At 45.3% G+C, this 14,869-nt stretch overlaps 1 protein-coding gene across 5 annotated transcripts in view; it reads right to left on the bottom strand.

Annotated features, from left to right (window-relative positions):
• AHCTF1 (AT-hook containing transcription factor 1) overlaps positions 1 to 14,869 on the bottom strand; it is a 78,163-nt gene that overhangs the window by 2,334 nt on the left and 60,960 nt on the right. For all 5 annotated transcript variants that reach the window (XM_042976626.1, XM_042976629.1, XM_042976628.1 and 2 more), the window contains 5 exons: positions 13,669 to 13,792; positions 11,673 to 11,758; positions 8,764 to 8,972; positions 5,003 to 6,998; positions 736 to 869 (listed from right to left, as the gene is read on the bottom strand). In XM_042976626.1, the coding sequence (XP_042832560.1) occupies positions 736 to 869; positions 5,003 to 6,998; positions 8,764 to 8,972; positions 11,673 to 11,758; positions 13,669 to 13,792 (2,549 nt within the window). The remainder of the gene's footprint in view (positions 1 to 735; positions 870 to 5,002; positions 6,999 to 8,763; positions 8,973 to 11,672; positions 11,759 to 13,668; positions 13,793 to 14,869) is intronic.

Here is a 14,869-nt window from a genome sequence, read left to right as displayed (position 1 = left end):
TTCAGGGACCTCTATTTTAGATAAACACATCCAGAGAATTCTGATGAGATGCTAAAAGTTAAAAACCTCTTCCCCAATAGGTAATCTAAACCTCAGCTGCCAGTAATACACCATCAGCGACACGTCACAGACGTGTCAGAGGGAGGGCGCCCCAAAGTGCAGAGAAGGCAATTTAGGGCTTTCAGTATAAATGTCTGCTCTTGTAAATATTTTTAAAGTTTATTTTTATTTATTTTTTGAGAGAGCAAGGGAGGGGCAGAGAGAGAGTGGGAGACAGAATCCCAAGTAGGCTCTGTGCTGTCGGTACAGAGCTGGATGCGGGGTTTGAACTCACGAACTGTGAGATCATGACCTGAGCCAAAGTGAAGAGTCGCTTAACCGACGGAGCCACCCAGGTGCCCCAAATGTCTGCTCTTCTAAAAGAGGTTTATTTAGGAAACGTTGCTTAAAAAAGTAAAGAGCACTTTTTTTTTTTTTTTTTTTTTTTGAAGAGAGAGTGAGTTGGGGAGAGGGGCAGAGGGAGAGACAGGAAGAGACAGAGACAGAGAGACAGAAAGAATGAATCTTAAGCAGGCTCCATGCTCAGCACGGAGCCCGATGCAGGGCCCGATCCCACGACCCTGGGATCATGCCCTGAGCCGAAATCAAGAGTCGGATGCTCCACCCACTGAGCCCCCCAGGCACCCCAAGAGCATGTTTAAACAAGCATACAAAGGAATAAAACACACTTCTTACCAGTTCATCTCCAAGTCTGGATGTATTGGATGTGTTTTTCTGCCTGGTCCGTAAAGTAGGCGGTGAGAAGACAAACTGAGAAGATAAATCTGAAACTAGTTCTTGCAATTGTGCTGGAGCCTCTATTTTTTTAGCTGAAGAAAGGTAGGAAAGAACAAACACACATTGTAATCCAGGTCTATGTATATGTATCTCCAGATCTATTTTTTCTAAAAGCTTGCAACAGAGGATGCACGCTGGAAAGACATGAACATTTCCAAGCCTGGAAACACTAACGGGGACACGGTGGCCACTTGAGGAGAGACAAACGCAGCGGAAAATCTCAACACCATTTGGGTAAATCCGGCGTGCAGAACATTTAATGCCCCAAACTAAATAGTGCTACGACATAAAAATTAAAGAATCAAACCCAGAACTATTTTTCTAGGAGTGTTAACCGTCACTGCTCCTCATACATTCTGGGGAAGGAAAACATCAATCTTCTATATAACCTGAGCTAGTTTGCTTCATAATCCCTACTATTCCAAAGATGACGTTTTTATTTATAAAAGTAATTTTATCTTCAAAGAGACTCAAAACTTTTTTCTTTCCAGATCATTCTGAACTAGTGGTTCTGGCCAAAGGAACAACAGAAAAGTTCATGTCATAAAGGGAAAATGGAAGCAGTGAAGGTAACTAGTACAGGAAAAAACAGGCTGATTGATTGGAAGATATTCCATAGATAAATAAAAATGGTTTAATTAAGAACTGGCCCAGAACATATAACTAAAAACATCATAGACGTTTCTCTCAGATTTACATTCACCATCGGGTCTCCGTATCAAAGGCAATTAGCAAAGTCACGATGGACGTGGCAGGTGCAGCCAAACCAGTCTGCCACAGGTTAGATTCCAGCTTCTGGATCCTCTACTTGTGGGGCCAAAGGCAAATCAGATAAAACTCTCTCTGCCTCAGTGTCTATAAAAAGACCAGCTCACGCTCTTCACCTCCGGTTCCCCCTGCACTGCAGAAGGCGATCAGGAACTAGAAACCTACACTACCACGTGCCAAAGAATCCGGCCTCCACCACGCCTTCCACGCACTTGTATCAGCCAGACAAGACTTTGTTCTACCTGTCGGCATGTGAATTCCTCACCCATCTCTCTCCAGCGCTACTTAAGGCTTGAGGAGTTCCAAAGTCCTGGCTTCAGAGCCAGGAACGTACTGGTAAGCAGCTTTAACAACTCTGAGCAGCCAGCAGGAGTTGGCTCCACGGACACTTATCCTGGGGGGGTGGGGGGAAGCTCTGTGTCCCTGAACTTCCGTCTCCCACCGCAGACAACAGCACCCTTCCCCGGGCTGCGGAGAGTCAGATCAGCCGGCGAACATACACCCACTCCGGCCTCAGGCAGACGGCGTGCCCCTCTTCAGTAACTGTTGCTAGCAACAGAAATTACACAAAGTCCACTGAAACGCCAAGCTTCGCGTTCTTCCGACCAGCGAAACACTTCTGACTACATTCGGAGCGGTGGTTTCTTTGATGGGTTTCGATTAGAGGACTTTCTGCATCTGCTCCCTGCACTTCCAACCCCTCCCCGAAGAGCTTTCAAAATACAACTTAAGTCAGCATTGGGGACAGAGGCGCAGTCAGAGGGCAGAAGGATGGACAGAGCGTCCGTGGGGGGTGGCCACCCCAGTGAAGGAGCGACAGAGCGGGGCGCTGGCATCTTCACTGCACAAGGAGGAAAAGCAGGTTCAGGAGGGCTATGCGGCCCCCTCCCCCCCACCCGCCCAGCTAGTAAAGTGGCAGAAATGACATCTTGCACCCCCCCCCCCCCCAATTTCTCATCACTTCTCACCAGAAGGGGTCTCTTTTTACTACTAGAAAATCTGAAAACCATTCAAATACCTACCAGGAGAAATCGTGAGCAGCCTGTGGCCCGTCAGCGGGATGCGACGCCACCCAGGAGCCCTCAGTGTGTGAGTGACAAAACACACAAGCATCTGAAGATACTCAGCAAGCGAGGGGGGAAGCAGAATACACAGCTGTACACACATCAGGCTGTTGGGTTTTAAAAAAACAAACTACAGGGGCACCTGGGGGACTCCATCGGTTAAGGGTCCGACTTCGGCTTAGGTCATGATCTCATGGATCGTGAGTTCAAGCCCCGCATCGGGCTCTGTGCTGACAGCTCAGAACCTGGAACCTGCTTCGGATTCTGTCAGTCCTTCCCCCACTTGCCCTCTCTCTCTCAAATATAAATAAGCATTTAAAAACAAACTATACCTACAACGGGAAGAGACTGCGAACACTGGTTATTGGTCCTCTAGATAGATGACTTTTCTGATTTTCTATGGCAGGCATGAATTTATTACAGAAAAAGTTACAGTTAATGGGCACATGGAGGGAGGATGACTCTGCAAAGGTGACAAAACTCAGAATTCCTGAGATGTCTGCCGTCTGTACCAGAACAACACACAACTTCGGTGTTGGCTGCACTGTTCTAAGTCACGAGGAAAGCAGAAAAGACTTGTGTTAATGACCTTCTGCTCCCCACACTGCTGCCTTTCAGTAATTTGAGCTCTAACAGAGCAGCTTAGTAACGTGAGCTGCAATGAGCTTTCGGTTCTGTTCTGGGCAGAGTATGGGTGTGGCCCACCTTTCCTAACACCAGGAAGAACTGAATTACACAGGACCGCAAAATCAAAGATCTGACTTTAAAACACTGGGAGGGGGCAGAGGAGACCTCTTACAACCACAAACTATTATTTTTTTTAATGTCTATTTATTTTTGAGAGAGAGAGAGAGAAAGAGGAGGAAGGGCAGAGAGAGGGAGATGAGGATCCGAAGCGGGCTCCATGCTGACAGTGGAGGGCCCAATGTGAGGCTTCAACTCAGAAACCGTGAGATCATGACCCAAGCCAGTCAGATGCTTAACAGAATGAGCCACCCAGGCGCCCCAACCACAAATTATTTTTATGTTTTTTTTAAGTTTCTTTATTTTGAGAGAGAGGGGGGGGGGGGGGGGGGGAGAGAGAGAGAGAGAGAGAGAGAGAGAGAGAGAATGAATCCCAAGCAGGCTCCATGCTGTCAGCAGAGAGCCAAATGCGGGGCTCGATCTCACGAACCAGGAGATCGTGACCTGAGCCAAAGTCAAGAGTCGATCGCTTAACAGAGACAGCCACCCAGGCACCCCTCAAATTATTTTTAAAAAATGAGGACAAGCGCCCTTTCCTGGGCTCAAGCTATGTTAATATAATGGATTACTGCATAAATATGGAAATTAAAGAAGTGCTTGTGCAGTGAATGCTGAATATAGAAAATTTCAGTTTGCAGATTTTTAAATGGCTTATCTCCCCGTGGCCTTCCTCGAGTCAGGAAGCGTCTAACAATATGGGTCGTTCCTCACTGAGTTTGTATGAAAAGGTTTAAATAAATACAACAACACAGTCACCTACTTCACTCACAAGTCCCTGAGCTGCTTTGCTGAAATTAACATCTTAAACCTTAGGTAAACAACCGCTTCTATCACATTTGCAAAGAACTCCCGCACCCGGTCTGTCGGGCCACAGCACCTTTTAGATCCTTTTTCTTGATTGCCCGCTTTACTGAAAAATCCCCCTCCAAATCTTAACAGCACGGAGACATGGTAATCTCTTTGTTATTCTATGTAGACCTATGCTTTAGACCTAAATAGTAAGAGGTTCTCATCACCCCTTTGGGAAGGTGTGCCCTGTACCAACCCAACAGTGCCTCATCGGCGCAATGAGGCAGGCTGGACAGGCAGCCGAGCCAACTGGGGGGGTGGCTACCGGGAGCACGCATTTAGGTAATCTGCGTCCTAAATGACAAAATGTTACCACTCCTTCCTTCCCCTCCCTCCAAACAATCTGAAGTTACAGATATCAGCTGGGTCACGAGCCAAACACGGCTGCACTTAGATGAAAAATGCTGATTCTATGGGGGGAGAAATTAAGTCACTGACGGCAGAATGACAAGAGGATACTATTCCAGAAGATAAAACCCATGACAAGTGCATTATAGGATTTAAAGAGTCCTACTGGACCAGAAAGTTCTTGAATCTAAGATAAACCTTGAAATAGAAAATCTTTAAATTTTACTATTAAAAGATCAAGACTGTTTTCTTCTTTGGAACAGGGAGGACTTCTCTATAACTACTAATCATTTTCAGGAGAAATAACCAATTACAGTCTTGAATTGAACCGTGCTGAAAATAGAAGACGTTGTGTGAGATGAAAATTGTGCTTTGAACACAAGTAAAAGTACCTTTCTCTTTCCTTGGAGCCTTTGACACAGGAGGAGAAAAGACAAACTCCGTTTCTGGTTCCGAAGCGTCCAGCAGTGAGACGGCCTTGCTGGCCCTAGTCCTCCTGCCGCGCGCGGACTGGGTCACGGCCACCGCGGCGGGCACTTTGGCTTCTGGGTCACCTGGTTCCTTTGGGTCTTCGCCCGTGCATTTTTCCGATATTAAGCGTAATGCACGTGTCTGGCTTTGATTTTCGGTCCTTTTTGTAAGCTTCCTCTTTGCGCTGGTCACTGTGGCGAGTTCCTCCGCTGGCACGGAAACGGACTTTTCTAAAGCTGGCTTCCCGGCATCAGCCTTGCCACCTCTGGCTGGGGTGCTCCTGGCGGACCTCCTTTGGCGGCTGGGAGTCTGCGTCTTCTTGGGACTCCTCACTTCCTTAGCGGCCTTAGATCCCACATCTTCAGGTGGTTTTTTTCTCGGCCTACCCCGTTTCCTAGGCAGATCCGATTCGGTTTCAAGAGCCAGCTGGGATGTGTCACGTTGACAGTCTTCCAGAACATCCGGCGTGCTGACTTCTCTCTTTTTGGCCCTGCTGTTGTGCTCAACAGGCAGTGCCTCTTCAATGCACATGGGATCTGGTTTGTATCCTACACTTCTGGAAGAGCCGACGTTAGCACTTCTCAGTTTTCTGGTGCTTCCGCCAGAACGTGCTCCTTTACTGACTTTTACATCTTTATCGGCCATTTCAACACTGTCGGCATTTTCTACTGCTTTTTTAATGCCTCTAGGAGTCTTTTTTGTAACAGGTGAAAGCTTACTTTCTCCATCTTGCTTATATCCCGTGGTTTCAGAAGCCCCTAGTTTAGCACTTCTCAGTTTTCTGGTGCTTCCGCCAGAACGTGCTACTTTACTAACTTTTACGCCTAGATCTACCATTTCAACACTGTCGTCATTCTCCACTGCTTTTTTAACTCTTCTAGGGGTCTTTTTGGTGACAGATGAAAGCTTAACTTCCTCAGCTGCCGGCTCCAGCAGCGGAGAGGATTTTAACCTCCCGAGTGAGCCACCCGGAGTGGCCGGTGGCTCCCGTGCCATAGGATGATCACTTTCTGAAGTGTCTTGGTGATCTTTTCTTTTCCGTCCTCTCCGAGGAGTAACAGAATTTTGGGGTACTTGCTGGTTCGGAGACGCTCCTCTGACGTCAGAACAGGCACTTTCGGAAGCCCCAGAGAGGTCCTTCGCTCTCCTCGCTCTCCTCCCGCCCGAAAGCCCCGGGGTGCCAGGGGTGGCGACATCCGCGGACTCCTCCTGCTGAGCTGGTCTGACACTCAGGTTTTGGACGCGCTGTCCTCTCGTGCGCGTTCTAGAGGAAATCATGTCCTGCGTCTGGCTCACGCTTACGGTCAGTGTACTGGTTTCCTGCACAGTCTTCGGCGTAGATCTGACTACCTTGCCGGGACACATTACCTTCTGGCTTATTAAAGGTAAGTTGTCGTGAATGGACGGTGGTTCCACTGTATCTGAAGTAATTTCTTTACTTCTTGTGTCTTTAATCACATCTAATAAATTTTCTGCAATGGCTACTTTAATGGGTTCAGGCACATATGGTAACGTCTCCAGCTTCTGGGACTCCCGGTCACTCGCGGTGACAGACACGAAATCTGCGGCGTGTCCGCGACCACCATTCTCCCCGCCGCACGCGGGTTTTTCCTCCGCTGCCGTGTTCGCCGCTGTAGCTAACACGTTAGATGCGGCAGAATCACCTGTCTCAAACTCTCCTTCTTCACCTTCCAGTATCAAGGTAAAGTTGCTCTGCGCCCCAAAAAGTTCCCCATCTACTTCGGCAACGTCACACTCAGCGGAGTCTTTATTATCAGGCAAGTCACAGAACTGCCGCTCAATGGTATCAAAGTTATACTGGAGCTTAAGGGCCCCTGAGGGATACAACTCATTAAATGAAAGATCGTTAGCCTCGTGTCCCGAATCTTGAACTCCAAGCTTTTCATGTTCAATCACCTAAAATGAATTAAAGAGAAGAGAAGGGTTAAAGGATTTTCACGCATTTATTTGAAGCTAAAGCACAAAGGTTTTAAATAATCATCTCACCCTTGGTTTATGAGCTGTTAAAACATAAACTACATTTAATCTGGCCTATGCTTATGGGTTTATTTTATAAAACGTCCATTTAAGCCATCAGACATTATTACTCAGTCAAAATAACTAGACAAAAAAAGATTTTGAGATTCTGAATGGAATTAAAATAGAAATCCCACATTTCCCTAGCTAAAAAAAGACAGTCTTTATAAAACCTTGAAAATTATCACGATGCTAACAACAGCTGTGAGAAGAATTTAAAGGACTTATTCTGTTCTCACCCAAGGAAAAAGAAAAATTAACTAGAGAGAAAGAAACAACCCCCAAATCGCATTTTAATGGGAATCCCCACATTACCTAACTAGCCACACTTTTTCTAAACAGCACGATCCCCATAAGGTTGAAGAAGAGTTCACCTACATAAGCTCCCTTGGGCTAGACTCAATCCTCTTGCCTTTGCTGGGGCTGCATAAACCATGAAATTCCTAAGGCTTTCAAGTTCAGTACCTCTCTTGCAAGGGTTTGGTGGAAGAAGGAATGGTCCTTGCATTTACCTTTTGGTAAGGGAAGGGGAGAAAAAGGAGGAGGTAGAAAGTAACAGAGAGATCTCCTGACCAAGAAGGTAGAACATTCCCACCCACCTAGACAATGACATTTTCCCACTCCCCAAACATTCAGCGAGGAGAGACTGCAAGTACCCAGAGACGCGGGCTCCCACTCACACCACACCCACAGTTTTATTAGCTTCCCAGCTGACAGAATGGGAACTATGGCCACCTATGTTACAGTGAGAATACGCACGAATACGAATACGGATAAGCACCACACTATTGTGAGTTAAGAAACTTCCCAAATACGACCCAGTCACATTTCTATAAATTAGAGGTGTTCTTGCTTCATCTTAAATTCATTTATCGTACAAAGGTTGCCCATTGATTGTAAAAGAAACGTGACGGAATTTTTAGAAAGCAAGTCGTATTAAATACCAAAAAAAAAAAAAAAAAAAAAAAAAAAAAAGAAATCCTTTCTCAAGGGTATAGAGGTTAAACCCCAGCCAATTGGTTATCATTCTCCTACAAGTATGCATGGGGGAAAAAGTTCTATTTAACTGTATTCAATTATTTTCAAATATAGGCTCTGAGTAGTTTTGATGCCATATGTCTCTGGAGTAGCCAGGGTCTGTTTTCTCATGGCTAAAAGACCTTTCATTTGAACCAGATACTAAGCAAAAATTAAACTGTTAGGGGTGCCTGGGTGGCTCAGTCGGTTGAGCGTCCGACTTTGGCTCAGGACATGATGTCAATGGCTCATGAGTTCGAGCCCCACGTCAGGCTGTGTGCTGACAGCTCGGAGCCTGGAGCCTGCTTCGGATTCTGTGTCTCCCTCTCTGTGCCCCTCCCACGCTCGTACTCTCTCTCTCAAAAATAAACATTTAAAAAAATCTTTTTTTAATTTAAATTGTTAAAATTGTGACTTCACATAGCCTTTTGGTTTTCATGAAAAACAATTTCTCACTTAAAGGATTTATTCTTTTATATTCCACAAAACAGTCACACTTTTTTTTTTCACGCACGTTATTATAAAGAGGCTTTTAGATAGCAGTCAGGTAAACGTATACATTAGGTTTAAACTACGGTTTGAAACCTAACTAAACCACAACTAACAAGTAAAAAATTAATGTTTTTACATGAATTTCTTGAGTATCCGGAGGACCGTCAGAGACAGGAGGCTTTTCTTCTGGAAAGTCAACACTTGCTTTCAGCACATCGGCTGCTACTTCATGATCTTCTTTTAAGGTCAGTGCTATTTCTTGGTCAGACTTATGACCAGAGGTAATGGGACTTTCGGAGGCAACAAGCCCCAGGTCCCCAGTGTCACCATGGACGTCAGACGCAGCTGAAAGACAAACGAGAGTTAATCCTCCAGGTTTTAGATGGAAAGAAAACCAGAAAGATACACACCACACTATGTGAGAAGCCACAGAAAGGTTAGGGCCGTGTTGCACTGGAGACTGTTTCCTTGAAAACCAGACATATAGCCACATGGCTTCTGACATCTGACGGGAAAAGCCAGTGAGGGTTTACATGTGAATCCCATCTCTTCGGTATCCATTCGGTTTAAACAACACATACTTGCTTTGACAGCGGGAGTGGGGAGGAGCAGAGAGAGAGGGAGACACAGAATCCGAAGCAGGTTCCAGGCTCCGAGCTGTCAGCACACAGCCTGACGTGGGGCTGGAACCCAGGAACTGTGAGATCACGACCTGAGCTGAAGTCGGACGCTCAACCGAGTGAACCACCCAGGTGCCCCTGCCCGGGTTCTTTTCAACTTGGATAGAATTCTTGCTCTTACTCAGTATGAACTTCAGTATGAACTTCAGTATGAACACGACTGCTCTGAGGGGCTCAGATGTTTGTTCTCCATTCAATTAGCCTGGAAACTTCGTCAGGTGACTAGTGGCAACCAGCTATCCCCGCCGAGCGGTTACAGAATGACGCGAGGGACATGCAATCAGGGCTTTATCTCGCTGGAAAAAGACTAGATCTCTTTTGGCAGAAAGCATCCAAATGACCACAAATACACTCTACCACTTAGAAAAGCTAGAGGGGAGTTGAGGGAGGGCGACAGCTCATCTAAACAAAACAAAACAAAAATCCTCTTTATCTTTGCCAAAGACTTACTAGCACTCATAATTATTTATATGCCATTTGGGTTTGTGAATGACACAAAATCCCAAACACTTTGCGTCAGGTGGGCGGGGGGGTGTCTAACTTAAAAGCCTTTAGAATTTAACAAAAATCAATAAAAAGGTTTAAAAAAAAAAAACAAAAAATATTTTCACACTTTTAATAGATAATGGGGCCAGCAGTACCCCAAAGACGCAAAGACAGCTTATAAAACGAAATGAAGGCAGCTGTTGCCTGTCCATCCGGCAGAGGAATGGGGGAAGCATGCACTTTACCTTCCAACGGTAGGTGTGTGAAAGCGCGAATAACCTTCCCTGGAGAAAATCCTAGAAATCTGTGCATAATCCTTGACCTGCCTGGGAAGCTCATGGTTTGGAACTACTGAAGAGAAATACTGACACAAAATGTGCCAAGATATGGACACACAAAAAAATTCAAGGCAGAAATGAAATGGCAAAACAGAAATGGCGATCAGCCCGAATGTTCATCAATAAGCACGAGTTAAGCCCACCACAGAACATCCATACGAGGGAACACGACCACGACTGTTAAAAAGGACAGGGTTAATCTATATTAATGACATAGGAAAAAGTCAGAAGTTTAGTGCTAACTGAAAAAGAAAGTTGTTTTGGTAATAAACTGGTGATGATTTATAATTATAGACAACATTTATTGAGCCTTCATTCTTTAATTGAGTTTTTATTAACACTTAAAGGTATAGATATTTTATAGACAAAGCAATGGGAGGTACAGCCCATAGCCTTTACATATTAAGTGCGGAACTAGGTTATGAATCCAAGCAAAGCCTCCACATTTACCTTTTCTTCCCACATACGCAGGAAAATATGCACACACACACAAATCCAGGAAAGATACTTTAAACTGCCAATAATGGGTCCTTAAAGTAGATAACCAGGTTATGGGGATTTCTACTTGGCTGTGCTCTCCTCATTATTTTACAATAAAAGTATATTACATCCTAGGGGCACCTGGGGGGGGCTCAGTTGGTTAAGGGACAGACTCTTGGTTTCAGCTCAGGTCATGATCTCGTGGATGGTGGGATCGAGTCCCATATCAGGTTCTGCACTGACAGTGTGGAGCCTGCTTGGGATTCCCTCTCTCTCCGCCCCTCCCCCACTCTCTCAAAAATAAACTTAAAAGAAGACATATTACATTCTTAATGAGGGGAAAAAAACAAGTTTATTCAAGTCTGTCCTAATCCCTATTCATAATGAGACGGGCAGGCGGTATTATAGTTAACAGCATGGGCTCCAGAGTCAGCAGCAACATCATAACATTGTACTGTTAGGTGATCATGCAAAATGCTAAGTTCTGGGCATCGCCATTCAAGATGCCTGCTTTCCCCAAACCCAGCTGGAAGCTGAGGAAAATGTTCCTCTCTCATCTCTATACAACCAGGGTCTAAGAAGAGGCACTTAAAAAAAAAAAAAGTCATTGGATTAAAAAAAAAAATCAAATGAAGTCTATATATTCGTTAACTTCCCTAGAGTAAATGCAGTTGTTTGTGATTATTTTCTAATAGTAAAAAGCCAATTGTGGCCTTAAGTTATTACAAACACAAAACCAGAAGTTGCCCTGTGTAGACACCTCAGTCCCAGGAGATCAAAAAGCAGATATGCAGTCTGGCTGGGGATTGAGAACTTATTTTCCTCTCTTTGATGTTCTGAAGGAAAATATGTCCACAGAAACCATTCTAAGACTTCTACTGTCAGACCACAGAATGCCTTCAGAGAGACTCACTTCCCTTAGCTACGGAATCTGACCAAAAAGGAAGAACTGTGATAAGAAAATCTAGATAACAGATTCCTTTGTTCTAGGAACAGAACACTCCTAAAACACTAAAACAAAAGAATTCTGAAGGCAAGAAAATATACACGTGTACTGTTACCTGCTCTGAGTGAAGAGGAACAGGCCGCGACAGACACTACCCCTTCGTCTAGAACCGGTACCCGGGATTTCAGGGCGACGATTTTCCTTTAGAAACAGAAGTACGTCCGTGAGCGTGTACAAAGACCCCCACCTGTTCTTACCTGTGTTAATAATCCTGCTCCCTCTGCCACATGTCATTTTGGTAATGAAAACTGAGGTTCAGAGAACTGAATACCACCCAAGTTCATTTTGAAGAACACTGTAAAATTTGTAGGCGAATTCAGAAACAAGCAGTGCTGGATTCGGTATTCCTGTTTTCTAATATTTTACTCTGCTGGCAACAGTGGCATGCCGACCAATATAAATTTACACTTATGCCAGTTTTTAAATTACTGTGGGCACATCCTTAAATAAGTCTACCAGGTATTATGGAGTATCTCCTATATACTCAGTAAAGTCAGGTTCGGTATTTTAGTGTCATCTAAAAAGAGGAGGATAAAACAGTGGGAGACCGATGGGACCTGTATCACTTGATGAAAGTTAAGTTCTGGAAATATGGGGACAGTGATCCCTTCCTATGCTGAGCTGGCCTTTCCCCCAAACCCAACTAAAGCATGCTGCCTTTGTAAGAGGCGACAAATAAAATTAAAAAATAAATGCAAGAAAAAGCATGCATTTGGAATATTATATATATTTATTTCATAGGTGTATTTTTAAAACTCATCTCACAACGTTAAGCTAACCAAGAACCAACGGCTGATAAATTTATATTTAAAAAGGACACAGCTTGTCACGATGGGGACTATCCGCCCAGATTATTACCCACGGTGACCACAAAAGTTTCTTGTCACGTGACTGCGCTTTGCTTTGTAACTGTTGCGATTAACCATCTAACCCACTGCAATAAATATTTTCATTAAAACTCAAGAAACATGAGAATGAGATAAGACAATCTAGATAATCCTTTCATCTTATGTCCTCCCATTTTTCTATGAAAGCCTGGCAAAGATTCCAGCTAATCAGGATTTCTCTTCTCGGAAGGGCAGCACGCGACTGAGGTCACGTAGGAGACGCGACCTTCATGATACTGATTTTCGTGGGTGCTCTGTGAACTCTAACAGGCCCGACAGGGCGATGAACCATGGACAGCATGACATGATCACACCGTGTGCACGCTAATTCACCCTTACGACTTCGAGATCAAAGCTGCCACTTTTCTGTTTCCTCTGTAACAGTGTTGCTCAGGGTCCTGATGTGCGAGGTGTCCGCCTTGCGACCCGATGAAGAGCTTCTGCCAGGTCAATCAATCACTTCACTGGTCAGTTCGGTGACGTCCAAGAAGGGACGTGGTGCACTGACCGATATTCTCATACAAGCTGCCTGTCTGTCTCGTCACAGACCGTGAACCGACTGGGAACCGGCGTCAGTCTGTTGGAGCACACTGAGCACCACTGCCCAACACCATCTAGGACACCGCCCCACCCTCCCCGACACCATCTAGGAACGCTGCCCAAATGTGCAAACGCTGAACAAAACTGGTGGGGGGTCACGGTGGTTCAGGCAGTCATTCAAAACCAGAAACTTGGCCGGCGGAGTCTCGGATTCACCGGACGGCAAAAACAGCACTGCCTCCCCTACACTCCATCCTGTGCTACAGCAGACGCACCTCATCGGCCTGAAGCCACCAGAAATGGGAGGGTGTGGAGGAACGCACGGCTGGAAATCCAACTCTGGTCCTCAACAAAAATGGGATCACCAAAGCATGTAAGAGGAGATCTGCCTCAATTCATCATGACTTCATAAATTCAGGTAACGTGGAGTCTCATTCTAAGATTCACGGTAACTACCCAGTAGCACACACTGGACCCAAAGAATGTCCTTCCTAACAGAAACCGTTACTGAAATGGGAATGTCCAAGATCTAAAATAAAAGCTCATCTACGCACGAATATTAAACGACCGGTTCACCGTTTTATTACACTTTGTTAACACGGGAACTTTTCTCCACTAACTTACCCTTCGTGGGCCGCTGGTACACCGAGGGAAGCTTCGACTCCTTGAACGGGGCTCAAGTGACTGAACTCGGAAAGTTCCGCCTCTGCGACTAAGAGGTCCTGTGTCTCCGCCTCTTCCAAAGGGCCTGGAAATCACACGGTGGAGAACACTTACAATGATTTATGCCAAATGTTTAGCGATCCCTCACAGTCCTTCCTGGACGATTACTTTCGAACACGTTTGGTGGCTCCGCTTTTTTATACCGTTAGGTTTACTCCCCGGCATCAGAATGCCACAGATCCTTCGAGTTCTCTGAGCCCAGTCCAAGAGCCCCCTTAATCCACACCTCTCACTTCTGGCTTAATGTGCCAGTGTTGTACACAGATCGACGCACTTAGTCCTCAGCAGTCAAAGTGGTCGAACTGTCCCCCCACTTCACAGAGAAGGAAACAAAGGCATGAGGTCACATCTTATCCCAGGCCTAGTAAGGAGCCGAGATTCCAATGTAGTCAGTTTTACTCTACAGTTTGTGCCTCATGATCCCCCATGAGAACAGAAGTTTCTATTTGAGACTGCCTGATCTTTTCAGGAATCATCGATGAAGATACTGCCATGAACATCTTCATGTTTTATCATTCAGATATTTTAGTGGAACCGAGCACATCCAAAGTGACAGATGCTATTCACGGGGACAGCCCTAGGCCCTTAGAGCAATTGCCAATGCCTGTGTTTGTGAAACAGACATCAGAGCCCCAAAGAAACCACTAGGACACAGATTTCTATAGAAGTATTTAGATTAACAGTTTTAAAGTCAGGAGTTACCTTTAAATGCGCAGGGGGTCGAAACATACAAAAATGGGCTAAATTTCTGATGCAATCTTAAGCCAAGTCTCTCTCCTCTCTCCCCCGGCCCCTTCCATGCCACCTACGATAGCATGTATCAAACAACAGTCTAAGTGCTTGTTCGTTTATCTATAGTCCACTAGGCTCTAAGTTACCGATGGGCAGGGCCATGTCTGCCTCACTATCTGACTCTCAGCAATGAGCCCACACAGAAAGAGCCCACCTGCTGCACATGCGTTAGGGGCTCAAAATCTTTCCGATGGATAAACATAAAGCTATAAATTCATGGGCCCTTGGAGATTTGTTTTGATCGCCCAGAGATTATTTTGGCAGTGGGGACAGTGAAGAGCACGAGCGAACGACCTGGTTTCTGAGCAGC

The sequence above is a fragment of the Panthera tigris genome, chromosome F3, assembly GCF_018350195.1.
Source record: "Panthera tigris isolate Pti1 chromosome F3, P.tigris_Pti1_mat1.1, whole genome shotgun sequence".
NCBI classification, from domain to species: domain Eukaryota; kingdom Metazoa; phylum Chordata; class Mammalia; order Carnivora; family Felidae; genus Panthera; species Panthera tigris.
Note: the sequence above shows the minus strand (reverse complement) of the source record. Positions and strands in the feature narration are given on the sequence as shown.